This window comes from Anabas testudineus, chromosome 2 (genome assembly GCF_900324465.2).
Source record: "Anabas testudineus chromosome 2, fAnaTes1.2, whole genome shotgun sequence".
Lineage (NCBI taxonomy): Eukaryota > Metazoa > Chordata > Actinopteri > Anabantiformes > Anabantidae > Anabas > Anabas testudineus.
The window spans coordinates 3,205,195-3,227,457 of record NC_046611.1 but is presented as its reverse complement, the minus strand read 5'-3'; the positions used below and the strand labels follow the sequence as shown (position 1 = coordinate 3,227,457).

The following is a 22,263-nucleotide window of genomic DNA, read 5'->3' as shown; positions in this document are numbered from 1 at the left end:
CAACCTCTTCTACTTGCTTTGTATTGTGCTTATTAAACATAAGTGCAGTAAATTAATACTGAAAGAAGGTGTATTTGGCTTTTTAAAAAAGGAAATTACATTTTCTTTTAAATTATTACCAAGTTACTTGGTTCTTTTTCAGGAAATTTTACAGAAACATTTACAACCCTGGATAATAAAAGTGTTTGTCACTTGTAAGAGCCGTTGTAAGTTAAAAAGAAATAGTCAGTCAGTGAAATAAAAAGGAAAACATCAGCATTCACAATCTAAAAACACATTTATTTACACCACGTGGATCACTTCAGCTGATAAAAACCATGGCTGGCTAATATTAGCCGTGAGTCACAGCGCTGATCAGGGATCAATCCTGTCTCCTCTGTGATAATGTATCCAGGGTTTCTGAATGCTTTCTATTTCTGGTTTTTGCTATCATCTTTTTCTCCAATCCTCCCTTCTCTGGGAGGTTAGAGGTCAAGGGGAGAACTCCTGGAGCTGGTGAAGACTCACTCCTGCTCAGGAAAACCCAGTGGGATGCCTTTGTTGTACTTCCTACACATTTTCCAGTTTGATATTCCAGAACTGCTTTCACATTTTTGCCAGCAACATAAAACACAATCACATGTATCAGGAGCAGATAAACATTTTCATTAGAGATGTTTTTACACAGAACCCACTAAACCTTCACGACCAAAAAAAAAAAAAAAAGCATGTTTCTTCTAACCTTGAAACCCAGAAACCCTGAGAGCATCATTATTCTTACAGGCTGTGTTGGCAGATCCTGGATCAGCGCTGCAACTCGAGAGCCTCGAAGAAATGTGGGGTCAAAAACGCTTGTAGTGTTTTTGTTTTATAGAAATTTCAGGCCTGGCAACAAGACTTGTCTTTCTGCCAAGACAGTCTTGGTGGCGAGGTCACTGGAGTTCAATGTTTCCTCTAAAATTCTTACCAACAGTGGGAAAAAGCAGGTGATTGAGATGCTGGAATGAAATACCTAAAGCAGATGATTGTATTATCACATATGGAGTATTGCAACTGCTCTAAAAGAGCTTCAGGGGTTCATTAAATGTAAATGCTAGGGGACCCAAAAAGGCTCCTTGAGGAACACCGTAGGTTGAACGTTCCTCAATGGCTAAATAATTTTCTGCTGATGAAACCTTAAGTGCTCTCTTGCTTTCCTTAAGTACTCCAATGAGCCTCTAGCTTTTAGCTTACACAAAGCTCAACTTAAAAGTTTTTCGCATAGTAAAGGACAATTCTGCAGCTGGGCCAGGCCCCACTGAGTCAGAATACAAGTAAAGTATAAATCAATGTAGAGGAAATACTGAAGTTCAACACGCACTAATAAATATTCAGCTCAGAGTATATAGTTAATACAGGTATTTATGTTCTCATGTCTGTACAGATCCTAGACTGCTTAAAATATTGGGGGCAACAAGACACAAATGTTTCACTGGTAGTTTATATGCACAGCAATGTGAAGTGCTGGGCTGGAGGAAGTCATGATGGAAAAAAGTAAAGCCTGCGCGCTGAGGATGCCCATTCATACACGTTTAAATGAAGTTCAGATTCAACACTCACTTGCGTCAGAATAGGTTTGCTTAGATAGTTGAGACCTGAGGACAAGCAAAAGGTCAGGCTCTGTCTGCAACTGTCTGAACCAAGTGTTTCTAGGTGACTAACACAGCCAAGCAATTATTTAGGATTTTTTTTTCAAACTGAAAGATCAAGGAGCCTTCGAAATAGGTGGTTATTAAAATTGAGGTGCTCGATAACAGAGCTCTTGAGGTTCAATCTTTCAGGCCTGTTCTATTATCCACTTTCCAGCTGGACTGTACGCTCAGCCTGCTGGTTCACATCTTCAGCAGTTCTGTACAACCAACAGGTGTACAAATGGATCTCCACGTGCGGCAGTTTTACTAGTTTCTACAGCAACGGGGCACAATCACACGAAACCAGCCAAACGCAAAGCCCTCTAAAGGTACACAGGGCCGGGCTCAATCCATCAAAGTACACACAATACTGGAATCCAGGAGTCTTGAGGAACATTCATTCTTGGTCGTTTGTCCATAGACTGAATAGAAACAAGCATGTTACAGTTTATATCTTTTCTTTTTGAATTACTGAAAGTATTTCCTGATTTACCAAGCACCCCCCCTCCCCTCCCCCCAATAACAACAACCATAAATCGTGCCAACTCTTACAACTTTTTTCCGAGTTGCACCTGAGCTCTGATCCCCAAAACCTCAGGCCTGTTAATTAAAAAATAAATACAACATATCAATATGCAAGGTCACGGATTAAAAAAAAAATTAAAATGCTACAAGTTATTTGTGTGTGTGTATATTGAAAGTCACTCCTGCAGCTGATCCTACAGAAGTGTAGGGTAGTTTGCAGCACTGGTTGCATATAACTCGCTAGAACTTAGAAAAGCATAGTACTGAATCCCTGAATGGTATTTGTCAGTTTGAGTCGGTTTCTCAGGTACAGTTTAAACTCAAGCAGTCAAACACAGAACATCTTCCACCTTGCCCAACTACAGTACTGGGATGTGACCGCCAACCAAACGCTGGTGGTCATTTTGCTGTGGCTGATGGGTTTGTTGACTCTACCAAGCACTTTGGCAGGTAACCAACCAACATTTGGAGGCTGCTTTTAAAAATCCACTTGGCTGCTGCAATACTGGTGAGTAGGTTTTGCATTTAAAGACACAAATAAAGGGTAATACTGGTGTTCTTCCTTTACAGTTGTCTCAGTCAGCGTATGTTGACATGTTAATGTCTTTCCTTCTGCTATTCAGTTGTCTGCAGAAAGCAATTGCAGAAACAAGGAAACATATTTTTAGCCTTATTGTACCTCTTATGGGATGAAATGGGAGTTCACTCAGAGAAATAATCCCTCAAAATTGAACTTGAGCCTAATTCACAAACTTGGAAATTTTAATCCCTTTTCTACTGGAGGAAAAGGGTTCAGATTTTGGTTTATTTTCCATACTTTCTACCCCAAAGAAATCCCTGTGAGTGAGGTAGTACTTATTGAAGGGCTGCTGGGGTTTGCAGTACTGAACGTCCCTGACTGTTCAAGCTTTGTGAAGACAGTTTTTGAATTGAAGTTAACTGAAAAACAGCAGCAGCTAAAGGAAGAAATATCAATGCAAATGTCATACTCGTGCTACAGTAAGTAAATAAGATGATGGCTTTAACTTCCTTCAGGTTTGCTGTGGTGTTGCAATAATCTTTCATTACTAACTTGTACTTACTTTCTCCTGATTTACCTACTCTTTACTGTTTCAGAGGTGTAGCAAAAAGCAAATGCAAACACAGTTAAGGAACTTCTACAGTATCTGACTTTTTAGTTCTTCTAGTTCCTCAGTTCTTTTGGGTGGAAATTACTTTTTCCTTAGTCCAACTAACAAATATGTAAATACTATGGTTATTTGGCTTATTCCATTACTAGAAACTTGACTGTTTGCTGTGCAGAATGAGAAGATTTGCTTTGACACCCCTGTCCAGATTCTGTGCAGATAATCACTAATCAGTTTCATTTTTACAGTACTTTGTTTGCTTATGATTCTAAGCATGTTACAAAGAAAATATAATCATGTATCGTCCTGAATGTGAAATGGTTTGGAAGGAAGAAGTTTCTCCATGTTTTAAATATTTCCAGGCACGCCACTTGATTTTAAGCTGTATCCTGTGAAACCGCCCCAAAGCTTGAGGAGAGACTGCAGGTCTGCCGGCACCAGTGTTCAATATCCCTCAGAGGAAATAAAGACTCAAAAATGTCATTGTTGCCTTCACAACGACGACAGATACATCCGTTTTGCCTGACATCTACAAGTGTAACTAATATGGGTACATACAAATGGCACCAGGATGAAAGAGAGAAAGGGAAGTTGCTTGTCTCAACTTGTTCAACTGTGGTTAGCCGAGTGATCGTTTAGTTAGTGTCAACAAGATTTCAAACCCATTCATTTCAGCTCCATTCACAGAACTAGCAGTCTGTTGAATGTGTAGACCAGATTATGTCCAACTCTAAAGAAAGACATAAGACATTCTGTCTATCGATCTAGTTATCCACAAGCAATCTGTCTAGTTAAAAACACAACATCAACACAGACTAACTTCACCTCAAAGATGTTGGTGTTACAGTAGTTCTCAGACTGTTTAAGTAGTTGACCAAAATTAGACCTTATCTAACTTGCTTGTGGAAAAGGGTGAACACATGAGGCAATAAATAAGTTGGGTGGGGGTAATGTTTGAACAACATTTGATCCTGTTCTCAGGGCTAAGGTAAAACCAGATGTTTCATACTGTAGAGGCTTCAGATACCAGCTAGCTAACCGACTTAGTGTTAACAACAGAATTAGACTGGCCTTAAACGCAGCAGACACACTGATTTTAAACAAGGCTAAACCCTTACAAATAGAGACAAGGCAAGAAAGAGAGAGAGAGGAAGCGTAAGAGTCAGCAAGAGAGGAGGTACTCCAATTCCGAGACAGGTGAGGATGAGGACGAAGAGGTGGAGGATGTGAGCAAGTGGTGAGTAGCAAAGATTCCTGAGGTGTATCAAAAGAGAGCAGAAACTCTTGATAGTTATCGAAAGATGTGTGCAATCAAATCAAAAGCAAGCTGGCTCAGCTAAATACAGGTACAATTCCAAAGTAGGGCTGGGTACGCCTGGAAACATCCTTAAAACTGCACTTGAAATCTGATACCGCTCTTAAAATAAACTCCTTTGTTGACTGTATTTGTCTTTTTTAAACAGAACATTGTCAGAGCACATATAACCGATTTCACAAAATAAAAACATGAAGAATGAAGCGTTTTAACACCTTCAGATTTGGTACCGATACCGAAAATGAAAGGTATCATGAGTCGGTACCCAGCGCTAATCCAGAGAAATATACTTACATATACTGTATATCCAGATCTCACGGCCAAAATTAGGCTTGTCAGCGACAGATATTATTACTCCGTTGACAGTTGACACGGCAAACCAAAACAGAAAAATCACTTTAAACAACAACTTCATCATGGGGGTGTGTTTTTTTCCCTATTATCAGAAGAAAGTCTCAAAGAGGAAATAAAAAAAAAACTACCAACAGGAGAAAGCTATTATTTAGTAAAAAGTGAAGCAAACTGAGAAAGGGGAGGAAACAGGTGTTTTCAGTGTGTATGGCAAGAATTTCGAGGCGTTGCTGACTACATTACCCATGAGCGCCATGGCTGACAGCAGATTGTTCGGATGTTATGAAGAGCCAAGGTTGTGGGTAAGTGTGAGCAATGACTGTGAACAGGGAGAGTGACTAATTTAAACTGTGTCCATCTGAACTGAGGTATACCTGGTTGAAGGAGGTTTATGGTTCTTATCGTCGTAATGCTTGAAAATGGACCCCCGCCCTCCCCCCTCCCCCCTTTAAAACAAGCTTGATTACCAATGTGTGGGTCCATAATACATTATGTACAGCAGCATTACACTATAAACATTCAGAAGCCGTTGCTTATTGGCAGAACGATAGTCGTTTCTTCAAAGGAAAAAAAGAAAAAGAAAAATCGCACACAAGAAAACAGCAAATGTATCAAGAGCCCGGTGCTCCTCTTTTTTAGTTTTCTTTTTTTTTTTTTTACACTAAAATGCACTGAGAGTTCTGTGAGATTTCCCCGCAAGATTTTCTCTCTCTGTAGAAAACCGAGCAGAACAGGTCGCCCTCCTATGTGTGTGTATGTATATAAAAACAATACATGATAAAAGTGTTTGTTGAGTGTCGTCGTCCCAGTGTGTCAGAACTGTCAGTGTGACGCCGTTTGTCGTCGTAAATATCCTGAATCTCGGGATGAGAGTTTCGACTGTTAAAATCCTCAGGCACACATATCAAAATGAGGTGGATATAAACTGATGTAGTGAAGTGGGCACAGGGTGTTTCCTGAACGCGAGTAGCGGCCCACAGTTAAAGACAAAAAAAAAAAAAAAAAAAAAAAAAAAATAGAGACAAAAACGGAAAAAAGAAAGAAAAACAATAAAACACTACGCCAACCAACCAGGGTCGGCTGTTTATCCCCTCGTGTTGATCCGTGTTTCTGCAAGCTCATACGGTTTTAGCCGTTTGGCCGATCATAAGCTGGACTCCTTGGGAGGGAGGTCCACATTGGTCACCATGGTGACAACAGTGACGATCTCCTCAGGGCCAATGATGGGGGCCTGGCGCTGCATTTGGCCGATGCGCTCCTCAACACAGCCGGCGGACAGGCGAGCCTCTGCCTCGTGGTCCCAGCAGTCCTCGATGGTTTCACAAAGCATGGCCAGACCCTGAGAGAAACAGATCAACATCACTGCTTGTCACAGCTTCACCGTGGAGCTTATTGTTTCTTTTTTTGTTTGGTTTGTGCTTAGAAAGTACAACATTACGCAGAGCATAACAGATTCAAACTTTTTCATTTAGCTTCTGTCCAACAACATGACTGATGACAAATTCTCTTCTATGCCTTTTTCTGCAACACAGCATTGAAAAATTATCATAAACAAATGTCACTACATTTCATTATTTGCCTCAAAACGTCATTTTTAAGTAACATTATTAATTAATCTTTGGTCATATACAAAATAAATAAATAAACAAACTTGAAACAAAACAGCAGTTGAGGAACAATATCTTAAAGTTTTCTAAAAGAAATATTTGTTTTTTTAAGACCAGAAAATATCCCCAGCGTCTTTACTAACAGAAATTTAGAGCCATCTGATACTAATTCTTGTGTGAATCTAACCACCATTGCTCACCGCGTGTTTCTGCCAGCAGTCTCGCAAGCAGGGCCGCAGTTTCTTATGCACCACCACCTCCTGCATGTCCTCCAGAGATGGATGCTGACCCACCTCCTCTTCAAACGGGAGCATGTACTCATCCACTGGGCCTGTTATTGTACAACCACGTGTCCAAAATAAAAATGAATCTGTAGTAACACTACTCAGTTAAGGATAAGGATAATAAAACAAACAACTAGCAGCAGTCAGTCTCACCATCAGCGGCTGTGCATCGCGATGCCAGCTCCCAGAGCACGAGGCCAAAGGCGTACATGTCAATACGCAGGAAAGAGTCACGCTGGAAGTTAATGGCACCCTCCAGAACTTCAGGAGCCATGTAGCGCCGTGTTCCTACCTGCAGGTTCAGTTGGCATTAGGAGAGAAACATGAGTGGAAAATCAAGTACAAACAGCGAGTAAGAAGGATGTGATGACACAGCTCAGCGATGGGCTGAGACAGCAAAATGTGATGCTGGTGATGAAGGGTGACATGAGGGTGTTGTTGCTTATTTGGCAAATACAGCAAGCAGTTCAACTAATTAGTTCAAGTGGCACTATTTCTGCAATCATGGAAGGGTGTGTATATGAGGAGATAACTACCTTATCCCAGGATAGCTCCAACTTCCAAACCAAGAAATGATGCCATAAGCCTAAATGTGGCCTTGCCACTACGGGACTGTTGCTGTCACTGAGAGGTTCCAACAATTCTGTTTTACACTTCTGTCTTGATACGTCGGTACCATTCCTTATAGTGCACAGGACTCTACAGGTTCTATTGAGTAAACTGTACCTGTCCGTGTGTGTCTCCTGCTGATTTTCCAGCCTCAAACTTCAAAGCAAGTCCAAAGTCAGCGATGCAGGCGGTGAGGTTACTCTTCAACAGCACATTCTTGCTCTTAATATCCCTAAAATACAAAAAGGAACAAAAATAAAATACATTCTATCTCACAGATCAATTGTGTCAAAATGATAAAGGCCGGTACATTCACAGAAGCCGTTTACCTGTGAGCAATGGAAGGCTTGTGTCCTTCCTTGTGTCCTGGGATGTCTTCATGGAGATAGGACAGACCGCGGGCTGCTGTCTGGGCGATGTGGCAGAGCTCGTTCCAGGACACCACGTTGGCCTTCAGGTAGTCCGTCATAGAACCCTGCAAGATAAAGACAGACGAAAGACACCGTCAGCATATAACATTTGAATTCCATTTTCTCTGCACCTTTTTAAAACAATGCTGCAACGCTTTGAACCAAACCAGCCATCGCAGACATGACCACAGCTGGATAGATCACAACGTTTTAAGCTATACCTATATTTAGTCTTGTGTGTCAGGAAGCTTATGTTGACAACTGTTAGCAAAATATGGTTAATATTACTGTACAGTTTCCAAACTTTATGACTGTGCTCTACGCATGGCTACGTCCCAAAAGGTTTCATGTGTAATGATTCGCAAAGCTTCTTGTTTAGGCACTGAAAGTGTTCACTGTAACATTTTACCAAAATAAAACATGTTTTTAAATAAAACGTTAAAAACATATAAGGAAACCATGAATATGAGAATAAAACAAATGAATAAATATGCTGAGACAAAAGTATTTAATAGTTTCATGGTGAAATCATCTGCTGAACGCATCAAACAAAGTGGGTGATTCAACAGTCGTCTAATCCTAAGCAACACAATAAATAATGATAAATAATCATATGGTGACGGCTGAGTTGTGATGATTCCCACCTCTCTAGACCATGCAATGTTACCATGGTAACACCAATACCCCTAATGGGTGGAAATTCACTGTGGATAGTATTGTATTTCACAAAAGACTCAGCAGTAAAACAATTTCTTCACAACAGCTTCTACAGGAATAGATATCTCAAGTTTTGATTGACTGTGCATTTTAAAATTGAAACTTTCTTCTTAGATGATTATCTAAGAAAAAAAAGGGAGCTGACTTTTGCAGCTTGATATTTTCAATTCAGTGATAAATACAATTTGCTACCTATACGGTGTCCTCATAAAAGCACAGTAAAGTCCTTTGCTCACCCGTCACAAAGTAAATTTCCTGCACATTTATTGTTCATGGTAAATAACAGAGCTCTGATAAATGCTGTTCATTTATCTGCTTCTTGTTGTGGTGTTTGATCACTGTTCTTTAATCTCTATTTATCAAAGCAAGGCTTCCTGAGCACACAGGCTCTTTATCAGCAAAGACCGGCTTCAATTTCCGGAGAGTTTTTGTATCATTTTACTTTGCACAGATACATCTAGTAATGCTCTATTGTATGCGTGGTTGCTGAGCTCCAAGATACTCATCGCATTTGAAGACATGCATTTATATTGTATTCTGTAGCGAAGATAAATACACATATAAATACAAGAGCATGAGAGATGTATGGTCAAGATTTTGACGTTAATGTTTAACGCCTTGCCCTTTACGCAACATCTTTGTTCTTATATAATGTAAGTCAACATGAAAGAAGGTCACTTGTGGCAAGGCCAAAGACAGATGTAGTTATAAGGAGAGACCACCAGATGGCAGGCAGCTCCAACAGATGAGGAAAAACAAAATAACAAAACAACAATTGAATCTTTGGTTGTCCTGTTGTCCAGCATTTGTCTCTATCTCCATGTAGGTTCAGCAGTTTAAATGCTGTATTCATTTCTGGTCATATGATAAATCAGACTACATCCCCTTCAAAGGCAATCACTGACAGCTATTAATATCCAAGCATTATCTGAGATATGAAAGGATTCAAATGCAGGGAGTTTTGGGGGGTTTGTATCCTTTGAGGCGAGCCAGTGCATGCTACAGATACTTTGAATCCTAACACAGCGAGGAGCTTAGGTGCATCAAACGGCGAGGCATAAATCAGCTGTCAAGGAAACGCTTAACTCTGCAGTCACTGCTCCAGCTGTGTTACACAAGCTAAGGTTCAGTCAAAACTGAGGTGTCCAACATTTTGACACCTGTTCAGGGAGAAAAGGCTCTTTATAGGTCAAAGTCTCAGTTATGAATCATAAGACTTTCTAACAAAATAATTACAGCACAAGCTTGACAAGGCACTTAGCTGTGACTCTGATTTATTGCTGGTAGTATGACCTTTCCTAAAACTCATTTAAAACAAATCCCTGTAATATTATTTCCACTTTGTAGAGCTTCTACAAATCAAAATAGCACCTTTAGCCAAGAGATTCATTGTTGGGTGGAAGCTTCACAGCCACAAGTTCAATTTTTTTAACCTTTATTCATGAAGGGAAGGTTTCTTAAACACGCAAATTCAAATTTGTGGCCTTGCTGGGAAATTCAAGTAAGTGAAGTGTAAAAGAATTGCCTCATACTTCATTGGTAATGACCCTCAAAACACAGAGGCACTTACAGGCCTAGATTCTAAAAGACGTGTGATTGAAAGTGTGAGTGAAGCAAGGCTAACAAAAGCGAGGCTTAGAAAAAGACCAAGAATGCAGCATTTAGGATTTTGTAATTATACATCAGCTCTTAAGGCACCAAAAACAATCAATATAACGTGGAGGTTTCATGACCGTTACCCCCTTTTCCAATGCTTACAACAATGTTAGCTTCCTGCCTGGGAGGCTATTAAATCAGTGCACAACAACAATACAGTGAGAGCTCTATTTCAGTGTGTTTACAGTACATGGACACAACCTGGTTAGTGAACAAGTCAGGCAAGAAACTGGAGAGTATTCTCTGTAGTAAACATTTTACTGAACACACATGCTTCATCACATTTTCCCACCAAGATACTGTATTTTTAAACCAAGGCAAGTCTTTGTTTTTTGCACTTATGACTGTGGTTTTGCTGCGTTAATGTGCTGCAACTTCACAAATGACGTTTTATTTAACTGTGGAAACTTATTTGGACTTTGACTTGAAGTTTCAGTTCACTCAACTTAGTCAGATTTAACATTGAAGCTTCATATTTCTTTCCCTTTATGTACTGTTTAGATGAAAAAGATGCAGGCACTAATGATTCCAGGAATTCAACTCAACTCTAACACATATATTCAACAGCTGTCGTTACATGAACAATCTTTCTTCAATCCCACGGATCCAACTGAAGTGTTTACATTGGCACTGATCCACTAAGATGAGCAAAGATTCCACACGTTGTGAAGTGATAGTAATAGTTTTTTAACTTTGAGGACTTCAAATCTTCAAATCAAATCTCAGAAGCAATGTTTCCAACTAAACAAGTTTCATCAGCCACAGACCAGTTTCGTTTAGCTGCCATCATATTTCTGTCCCTCCCAGATTCTTGCTACATCACCTAATGTTACCCTGAGCTTGGGCAAACGTGCAGAAAAAATATATTTACTCCAACAAGGAAGAAATGACCAGATGAATTGTTCCTGAACAGATTCTCAAAGGTTTAGGTTATTCCCTCTCATTCTGACTGGATAAGTCTGTTCAAATGATGCATTTTTATTCTGATTAAACAATTATAATGATTATTAGTTCAATATTAGGCATCATGTAAACACAGCTAATGTTGGAAAATAGTTTCCTAGTGCTCAAGTTACAATAATATGAAAATATTAGCTACTGCCTTAGCCTCATGTTCAGGCAGCTAAATCTAATGCACTGTATTATGCATACTGTGGATAACACAATACTCATTACAGCATTTGTTCCCCTTCTTGTCTTGCAGAGTTTGTTCAAGCAGCTCAAAAACTGATGTTTTCTTTTTATAAAACAAAAAAATGAGTCAATAAATCAAAAAACAAATTTAGCAGTTTGCTGGTGGTACATCTCCATCTCCGACAGCATACCTTCTCATGGTAGGCGGTGATGAGCCACAGCTCCAGGTCCAGGTTGTTGTTCCTCTTCTCCACGCCTATGAAGTGGAGGATGTTGTCGTGCTTCATGCCGCTCACGCTGTAGATCTCATACTCGTTCTGCCAAGACAGCTTGTCCTAAACAAAAGCAGAAAGACAAATGCAGATGTTATTTCTGTTCTGAAGAGACTAATTAACAGAAGAAGCAAATATGGCCTGGAGAAAAGCAACGTAGATGACAAGTGGTGTCAAAACAATGAAAAACTAACATCTAGCGCCACACTTCACTGAAGGAGCCACAGAGTGCCGTTTCCTACCTGAATCGGGAAGATCTTAACAGCCACATAGTCATTCAGAAGCTGGGCTTTCCACACACACCCGAAGCGCCCCCTGGCTTTCACCTCGATCAACTGCAGTGGTTTCTGTCCCAAAACGGGGGACGGGGGTGAGGGTCCAGGATCCTGCAGAGAGAGGACAGACAAAAGAAAAAAAAAAAAGACAGAGGACAATGTTATTCTTTTTTTCTTTTCATCTTTTTGCAGAGCATTAAAATAGCATTGGCTTACACTGAAGGTGACCGGGCTTTTGGCTCAGCAACAACATGCCTGAGGAGCTTAGGCCAGCAGAATCACTATCATCTTCACATCTTAAATCACATCTTACAACGTACATTTATAGACTTTCTTTTATGTGGTGATGCTATCTTGTTTTGTTTTTTTGCCATAATACTGTTTTTAGCCTCTTTCTTTATCTTTTATGTTGTGCCACCCCCCTCTACTTTATTTATTTTATGGCTCTGCTGCTTGCTTGATTTGATTGTTAAAGCACTTTCGAAACTCTGGTTAAAGAAGTGCTGCATATTTAAGTTCAGTATCATTATTACAGTGGGTTTTTTTTAAAGAGAGAGGAGACAGCAAACCAAGCTGAGTTTGGACTAATTCATTTAAAATTCAATTAAAACCCTGAGGGCTGCATTTGCTTGAGTTCACAAATGCAGGATTGGAACTGGAACATTGCCAGTTTGAATCCAATGAGGAAAATTGTGTAGAGAAAGATCTGAAACCTTTACTACTCCTGAGCAAGGCACAAGGCAGATGAGACTTTAAAATGGATGAATATGAAGCAGGGCAGGCTTAAAAGGTTAAATAAAAACATTTAAGAAGCATTGTTTCTAACCCTGATAGGTCAGAAATCATGCGTGCGCAGTTTGGTCATGCTAATCCCATACAAACAAAAGTAAAAGCAAGGAAGCCAAGTGTTCCAAATCTAAAATAGGTTAAACACAGCTGGTGATTGGGATTAAGCTGATCACTTTCACATGTGACTTCACAGAGATGGACAGAGGCCGAGTGAGGATAGAGAGGCACAGAGAGAGAGAGAGAGAGAGAGAGGGCGAAAGACGCATGCAGTGGGGGAGTCACATTTCCAGAGGATAAAAGGTAGAAGAGAAAGACTAGCACATGACTGATGGCCTTTGATGAAACCAGATATGCTGCTGTAAAATCTCGACTTTACCTCCATGCCTCTGTATCGCTGCCGTCAGTAAAAAAGCAAAAAGCTTTGTCCCTGCAATGCTGGTGATATTCATGTTTTTACTTGAACTGAAGGCTTACACGGTGCTTGATAAGCTGAAGCAAGTTTCAACACCCTAAGGCCCACAGGATCCACTAAAACTCCATGATATTATATCAAAAGTTCATGCTTGTCAATCCAACTCCGTTTTCCCAACTTCCTTTAAAATGCTCTTTTCAGTTTGTGACCGATACGAGTGACAAAGAAGATTTAACAACACTCACACCAGTGAGCTGTGTTGTGTGGTTGTGTGAGGAATAAAAAAAAGGTACACACAGATTACCTTTGCGTAATTTACTGCCAAGGTTTTGGCACTCACCCTTTGTTAAAGACAAACATTGGTGATATCCAAGTCTTCCCACTGTGAAAAATGAGCTAAAGCTGTGCTACCAGGCGAAGCCAAAAAGCATTTAACTGCATGAGTAATAAAACAGGGAGAAGTGGCTTCAGCTTTTACCACCTGTCTTGACAAGATTATTGTAACTACAGAAGCGAACTGTGTATCATTAGTAGCTTTTATGGATTTGTTTTTATCAAGCGGATACTGTACGTCTGGTCACGAACTTTGGCCTTCAATGCTGTTTAACTTAGAATGAAAAAAAAAGCTTAGATAAAAGGATTTTGCCACTGAACACTTGATATTCATTCAGCAAGTCAGTGTCATTAGACACTGATGCGTATGACGAACTTATAGTGGGGAACGAGAAAAAGGATCTGATATAAAATCACAGGAATAAACAAAATTCACCTTGTTTAGGATTTATTTATGGAAATGTTAACTGTAGGAAAATAAAGTTTTTGTTGGCAAACCATGCAGTCTACTATAAATAGGTGTAATAAAGCCGATAAGCACTTCTATGTTGCAAGAGGACTTTATCTTCTGTACAATAAACATATCCTCCTGATGTATTGACATTAGTTTGTAATCTTGGAATGATTTCTTACATTAGCTGCTTGTTCTTTGGTAACAGTCATGCTTTTGCTTTTAAATACCTAATTTTTCTATCATTATTTGAGTCAGAAAAAAGCTGCTCCACTGAAATAACCACCATCCAATCCAATCTATTATTGAGTGGAGGTTGTAGTAGTACACATGGAAGCAGCTGCACATATCTGCTGAATTAACAAGCAGCTTTGTACGAGTAAAGGAAAAACTATTTGCTGTTGTTTTTTGGTATAAATCCGGAGCAGGCTGTCCATGTCTTTCACTAACTGCCTGGCAGTGCAGGGGGGAATGGGGCATTCGAGTGGGAGCTGGTATGTTTACTTAAGGCTTTTTCCCCCCCTAACAGAGAGCTGTGAGGCAGACCTGATGTCTCTACACTCTGCTTTCACACCGAATGCCAGCCAAATGACGGGGAAAATTACCCATGATGGTGCCGAGGTTGGATTACAGAGGTCCCAAATGGTCCCAAGCTGGCACCTTGAAAAACATCTTCAAGAACACATTGTACTAACCAAAATAATAAATGTTTAGTGTTATGGAAATGTTTCTCTACATCTGTTTTAATGCTGTTTTGTATACGTGAGAGATTGCATTTCATTACACTTCCTGGCATGCTTACTAGCCTTTTTTTGTCATTTTTATCATTAACAACTCAGACCACAAATGATTTTAAATGACTACATTAAGTTTGGATTTCATTGGCTCGAGTTCAGGAAGAGTGCTCTGTAGAAAAGTTATATTCACTTCATCATATCAGAAACTTGCGGCTTCCAGTTTTGTGAATGACCCTTATTGATTTACCCAATAAAGTCCAAGAATTTGGTGCTTGGCAGGCTGCAATTTCCAACCTTGAATGTACTCATCAACACTCATCACAGTAGTATAAACCTTTCAAATAAACCTGTACCAGCAGACTGGACAAAAGACAACATCGGTGGTCTGTCCGTCAACGCAAATAGAAGAAAATGCATTTAACAAGCTTGCATGACCTTTACTCGTAAGGCTTACACAGGTAACACAGCACAATGCTGCAACATGTCAATTAACAGAACACTGTATGCACACAACAAACAGGTCCACCTAGAACTGATGGTATTTGGTTGGTGAAAGATTGGGGCCAGAACTTGTAAAAAAAATGAAAATACTCCCATGCAAAGAATGTGGTCAGTCTTACAACACTAACATTTCCCAGAGATAAAATAAGGGAGCAAGTCTTTTCTCTTGGTCTCTCTCACCACCTTATTGTGTTTTATGTCTGTTGCCTGACCCATTTAGGAGCCCCCATTATAAAAAAATGAAGAAATTCAGAGAAGGCAAGATGTGAATTTGCGTTTTATCCAACCCTTTTCACATCACTTGGCTATAATTGTGACAGAAAATGTGCTTTTTCCTGATGACCAACACCATGTAAGTAACACTAAGTAATGAATACAAAGAAGTGTGTAAAAATGAAGCAACTTTGACCTTACAACAGGTACAAAAATATTTTTTATGTCTCAAGAGCAATTAAATGTGACAGAGAAGTGTGAGAAGAAGAACAACCCGAATGGTCTACCTGCATCCTGAGGATACTTGTCAATGAAAACGGGGCAACACTTTTTACTGGAGGACTCCCTTAGTGCCATTTCTATTTCAGATGCAGATAATGAACAAAACCAGTTTAAAAACATTTGTTGAACTTGCTGTCTAAGGCGTTTATGATCATAATGATGAGTAGTTAAAAAAAAGCTGATTATTATGCAAGTATTAAGTTTTATCCACCAGTGTAGGCACTGCTCAGAGTCGCTCAGTCCCAGCAACTTATTAATAATTTGAAAAGTATTATTAGTTCCACTGCATGTATTGTGCATGGCAGTAATTTCATTCTGATTTTATTATTGAGATAAGAAGAGCATTTTAACATGCAGGGTTACAATAAGCTGCAGAATTGTCAAAAAGACAGATTTCCTGTACATTTAGTTTTGACTGGAGATTAAAGAGATTGATAGTCTGACGACTTTGCCGAGCTCAAAATACCAGCATTGTTCAAGGGTACAATGCAAGTCATCGTCTAAGACCAAGGTGAATTCCTGCACAGCTACTACGCCTTGCAACAGAAATGAGTGACTGATCTGATGGTGGTGGCCTGATCCTCCACACTAGCACAGCGTCATGTTACATTGCACGTGATCAACACATAGAAAGATTTCAAAGAGCCTTCTGTAGATTTACTGCATATGGCATCGCAGATAATCTTGATGATGATGATGATGATGTGTTCTTAAAACTATTTATTGTGGGATTCTTGTCTTTGTTTCTTTCTTTGTTTCTGCCTCGTTTCTGAAAACTCCTGTCTGTCTTCCGGAATTGGCCTGACAAGGCGGACCGGCCTGGCCTGGCTCGGTCTCCCTTGGGAGTCACCGGATCTCTTGTCCGATCACAGGGCGCCGTTGCCTCAAATGGGGGCGCATTACACTTAGTCAGCAGACCACAGGAAACAGGAAAACAGAATATGCTGCTTCACGCCGTTCTTTCCAACCCTCAACCATCTCCCATGGCCTAATCGGATTACGCCTTCATCTATTACATCAGAACAGGTCCTTTAGGTCTGGTTTAGTTTGTCCTGATATACGCAGACGTAACATAATCAAAATGGCATGTTTGATTTTTAGTCATAAAAGTACAATGGCCCGTTATTCTAGACTTAAGCCTCCAAAACTCATATCTAAAGGTCATATTTTGTTGATATGACCAGAAAACCTGAGGTCATATCAAAACAGAAAAACTTGTTGACATGACCTTAAAAAGAGCTAACCTGAAATCCTGCACTGACAATACACCAGAATCTAAACTCTCTTAGACAGTCTGAGTTTTATTTTGTGTGCTACCTACGTGTCAATTTTTAGTGATATCTACAGTCATAGTTGTACTACAATTTGATAATTTTTCAGCAAAGTACATTTACAAAGGCTTATCCTCCTCTTATGCTTAAGTAACGTACACTCTCTGAAATGAAATCTGTTCCAGGTAAGTGGCAATGCTCCTACTTATGCAAAATGTATCTGCACTCCTTCTCAATCTGCATGTGAGATGGAAAAGCATGCTGCAGTTTCAGTTTCTCTGCTCTGCTCTGTCTGTCTGCATGGGAAACATCGTGAGCCATAAGTCTAGTAGATACTGTTCTAGAAACTGGGTCACAGTACACACACACACACACACACACACACTCACACTCACACACTCTTTACATAAACATCACAGGTGGACATTCATACAAAAGAGGGGGCTGCATTCGGAGCCATGTTGGCCACTTTCCACCATGCAAATACATTTTCAGCAGAGAACACAAAGACATCCATCCATGCAATAAACCCAGGCAGAAAAAAACCCAACTAAAAGACAACAAAATGCATTAGGAACCGAGTGAACAAGACACTGTCAAAAAAGCAAAAGAAAAAAATAAATGGTGATCTGGGACTGAGGTGGAGAATCATACCAAGCTCTGAACCCAAAACAGGGGAAAAATTAATAGTGTTTCAATTTCAATTAAACCGCTCTTACCTCCACCATAATGTGAAAGGCGTGCTTGTTGAAAAGGAACATAAGAAGCAAACAGAGAAATTATTGCTATTTTCTGTTAGTGAATGAAATAGAAGCAGATAAAAGGTACGAGATGATGGGTTGTCCAGGAACAACCTTTTGTTCTCCCCTGTACTCAAGACCAATGAATAAAGCTTTAAAAGCTATGGTTTGATTTGTGATGTTTGTCATCCCGACTGGATCATACAAAGTGTTAATAAGCACAGCACCTAAGAGAAGATGGCACATTTTAGGAGATGAAATGATGCATTAGGTAGCGCAACTAAAAAAGTTTAAACAATGTGTAAATAGGCATCTAAATAACTTCAGAGATTAAAGTGAGATCAAACCAAGTCAATCATGTGAGACAGAAAAGTTGGGTTAAGAATGTGAATGAAAATGAGCACCCCACTGCTGAGGAGATTAACAGAGCACAGATTGTACAAAATTCACACACAGAAAATGAACCTTTGTCAGCTGACGCTGGGTAATAATTTGACTAGTGCTCAGATATTTTAATGTATTCATGTTCATATAACTGAAGATGTTATGACCTCAAATTTCAAAACGCAAGGAGCTGTACAACAGCTGCTTAGGAAAGTGACTAAAATTGTTAGTATTTCAATTTAAATCAGCATCTATACGATGGAGTAGTGGTTTTCAATACTCTACGCCATATGGAGGTGAGAAAACATTTAAATCCTTTGTTGTATACCCTTCTACTTCTGCATCTGCTTGTAGTTCACTCTAAAATGTGGGGATCGCATTGGGGTTTTGCACAGCAACACGTGCGTAGCAACTGTTTCAAAGCATAATAAAAATTTAAGGTGGGGAAGCAAAAATCACAACTGCTTAAAAATACATGTAGCATATAACTGGGAAGTTGTAGGACTTCTTTGTAAAGCTGCACACAGACAAAGAAGATGTAAGTAGCTCCATAATGAAGCAATTGATGAGATTTTGGTCAGAATCGATCTGTAAGATGGATAAAGATGAGGAAAATAGGGTCCATGTAGGAAAATGTCCAGACTTATGTTTAAGTGCTCCCGGCCTCTCCGTGTGAAAGCTGTGGGTCTGTGTACTCAGACAGAATCAATTCCAGTTTGCCTCCAATTCGCACTGTGGTGTGAATAATGGAGACTTGGTGGCAAATATGCAGTCTGCAATGGACCACGATCATAATGACATAATGATGGTGTGCAATAAAGTTACTTTGCTGCATATATTTTTCTACGCATTTGATGTTTGGGTTTGGATTTTATCTTTTTGAGGGTTATAGAGTCTATAAAACAGGAATGTGTGCAACAAAATTAAACCTGCACTGTTGTATAAACAAGTCATCTTTATGAACTCCACCCAGTACCCCCACATCCAGCCGGGATCAACTCAATGCTGACATATGTGTGTGAATGTGCAGCTGGAGCTTTTAGGTTAGTTTGTGTTTTTCTTTCTCGTTCTTTAGTGCCTTGCAATGTAAAATTAGAGAACTGAGCCGTAATAATGAATCTATTAATGATCATTAAGTAGAAACAATTACTTTTGCATCATGAAAACTGCATGTTTCATTACCTTAATTTACTTTCTTCTTAGACTCACTTATAAACTCCACTCACTGTGGAGACTCTACCAAATTCAATGTAGAAAATGTGCACCAATAATACAGCATAAGAAATTTTGGCATAATGGTCCTCTACACATATATGTATGTATGTAATTTTCTAACATATCTTCGTGTTGAATTTCACAATTCAGTCCTTTAACTTCTGGTCCTTCTGACAAGGACAAAAGCTGGAGCGTATATGTTGCTTCTTTGTCTCTGGCTGTGTTCTGGTTGCTTGTTTATAACATAATCACTGTTCCTTTTAATTAGGGATTTAGATGAAATGTGCGCAGTGTGATGCAGAGCTTTGCCATTTAGAAGATACAGCAGTACTCACTGATGTTAGGGAACAGGAAAAATGTAGTCTATTACTACCAACACCTATGATGAACTACTACAATGACTTCCCATACACACCGTGCACTTCTAAGTAGCAACAGGTGTGGGTAATTTGTTACTGTCACATTAAAAATACATGAGTAAGTATAATGCATTATGCTCTAATGATGCAGCATAGTACAGAAACAGCATGATAAAGGACACATTGAAGTCCAGTCTACTTTTTTGCAGTAAATCTATCAAATATTGTCTGTTTTTAAAGTTCCTAACAAATGATATAAAACATATTATCTGAACTTTTCATGCAGCGGACATTTCTTTCAAAACTAACAAATCACAGAGATTTCAGTGTTTTAGTTCTGCTGATGCAAGAAAATGCAAGAAGTTGTTCCCAATTAGTACTCATCTTTCCACAGAGAGCAACTTAAAATAGTATTTTCAAAAACTGTTTATTTTGCAAATGGGCCTATTTGTTTACTTGCTGAGTATCAGATATTAGAGTTTTAGATTCGAAGTGAAGATACTGCTCATTTTTCAAATTTCAGATTTCTTACTGTCCTGAAATATCCTGAAATGCCTTCTTATATAAGTGATTTCATCAGGCAGGTGTTGCACACCTCCTAATACAGTAATCTGCAGTGGAACAGAAGGTGTTTGTGGTGTGTTTTTACTCAAAACCGTGTAAGAATTGCTAGAAGCTGTCCTCAATGACTCTCCAGGAGTGAGCTGTTTGAGTGATTGTCAGAGTCACCTCTGCTTTTTATAAAACCAGCCTGTGGTGCAACACAAAAACACATTCTTCAGCAACAATCAGAACAATAAAAGACAAAAATGAATCCCTCTATAGCTCCCCACCTGCTGCATCCATCTATCTCCTCTTGATGACTTTCTTCATATTCTATATTGAAAAAACAAGTTTGTTCAATTACAAAACAAGCTAGAGACACCGGCGTACATCTGTGTATGAGATAGCAGTTAAAATGATTTCTTAGTCGTGTCCAAGCAGAGAGCAGGTGGGGTTTACTGCCTCACCTCCTTCCAGAAAGGCATACAAGCTGACTTCTACTGCCCTTGTACACCTACTAGTTCATACATGCCACTTCTTCACAAACTCACGTGCTATACACATCTGCCATGACTTCATTTATTCCATCCTGGCTATTTTATTTCATTTTATTCCCCTTGTGATTTTAACTGTTCGTTTTTTCCCCACTGTACCATCATTTGTTATCGGATACACTCTTCTTGGCAATGATCATATTTTCTTTTATGTTGTTTATTCATTCATTTATCTGTTTGCAGGTATGATGTTTCATAAGCCTCTGAGCAGTGTTGTCTTTCCAATGCACATTAGCATCCGATTGTATTGTGTCAGTGTCTTTTTATCTCTTCTCAGCTGTGCTTTAGCGCTGTGCAAATACAGTAACTAAGTTGAGAGAATTGCATGTCTCTCTTCACTCCCTCCCCCGCACTTCCCCCACACCGACCCACCCACCCACCACCGTCCTCTGAGGCAGAGCTGCAAGCGTCTCTGTGTTTAGTTTTGTTTGCCTATATAAAGCCTCATCAATAATGCAGAGGCCCCTGACTCCTCTTCCATACTGTGGAGGCTCTGCACGGGTTTTCTTTTTCCCCTGCTGCTGAGCAGCACAGAATATAGCTGTACTGCCGTCAGGTAAAAACCACCTCAGAATCATAAAAACTAAATTAATCAGGAACTTGGAAAAACAGCCTTACTCTCACTTGAACAAGAATGGAGCTGAAAAATCTTTAAAGGTGATGAAACGGGCCGATTCAAGTGAAGACATGAAAATGATCAAAAGCGTCGATATGAGTTTTTTTTCACTACGCAGCTATGGAACAATCATGACAGAATAGAAAAAGAAGAAATGACTGTGTGTAATAAAAGGTGAACGAGTACATGCTCAGATGTGGGTCAAGCCTGAATGATTTTAACCTGAACGGCACAATATGCACTTCATACTGAAATGTCTGCATTAGTTGCTTTTTTGTGTTGACAGTGCTTTTCCTAAATGCTGCACCACTAAAACCGATGGATTAATTTGCTTGTGTTTGACTTATTTACATGTTCTTTAAATTGCAGACTATGAGCTCACAGGTTCACTCAGTCTGACAAAACATACTATATCCCAATTATATTAATCTCCTGACGCTCTAGTTTGCTGCTTTAAACATGTCTAAAATGTGTTTTCTATAAAAGAGACTCGGGGAAAAAGAAACAGACAGAACCAGGGGTGCTCTTCTCCTTCTACACAACTTTCAAAGAATAAACTGAAAAAGCAATTATCCCAACGTAAACTCTGTGCACAGTGTGTCCGTACTGGCTGACCGTGGCTCTGTCCCTCTGCTGCACGGGCCACAAAAGGCCAAGGCTGTTTCAGCCCACTGAGAAACTAGATCAGTGGTGAAGCTGAAGGTTGGTTAAATAGAGAAGGCAGAGCACATGTTTTACTGTCTCATACTGCAAAAGAGTCTTTTCTTGGGAGCAACTAATGAGCATTGACTCATGTAGGAAATAGGTATCAACAGAAATCGACCAAAGCTGAGTCAGACATTTTATGCAATAAATTATCTATTATTTCTTAAGCTGCTTTCTGCATGTGGCACATTGTGCGTAGCAATACCAAACTGCATTCTACATGGTTT

At 39.5% G+C, this 22,263-nt stretch overlaps 1 protein-coding gene across 1 annotated transcript in view; it reads right to left on the bottom strand.

Moving 5' to 3' along the window:
- Positions 1-258: 258 nt before the first annotated feature.
- The window catches only part of LOC113163427 (activin receptor type-2A), a 45,814-nt gene continuing 23,809 nt past the window's right edge, over positions 259-22,263 (bottom strand). The window contains exons 5-11 of the mRNA XM_026362036.1: positions 11,899-12,042; positions 11,576-11,719; positions 7,797-7,942; positions 7,585-7,699; positions 7,012-7,150; positions 6,775-6,905; positions 259-6,306 (exon numbers count right to left, since the gene is read on the bottom strand). Coding sequence (XP_026217821.1) covers positions 6,112-6,306; positions 6,775-6,905; positions 7,012-7,150; positions 7,585-7,699; positions 7,797-7,942; positions 11,576-11,719; positions 11,899-12,042 — 1,014 coding nt within the window. The 3' untranslated portion in view covers positions 259-6,111. The remainder of the gene's footprint in view (positions 6,307-6,774; positions 6,906-7,011; positions 7,151-7,584; positions 7,700-7,796; positions 7,943-11,575; positions 11,720-11,898; positions 12,043-22,263) is intronic.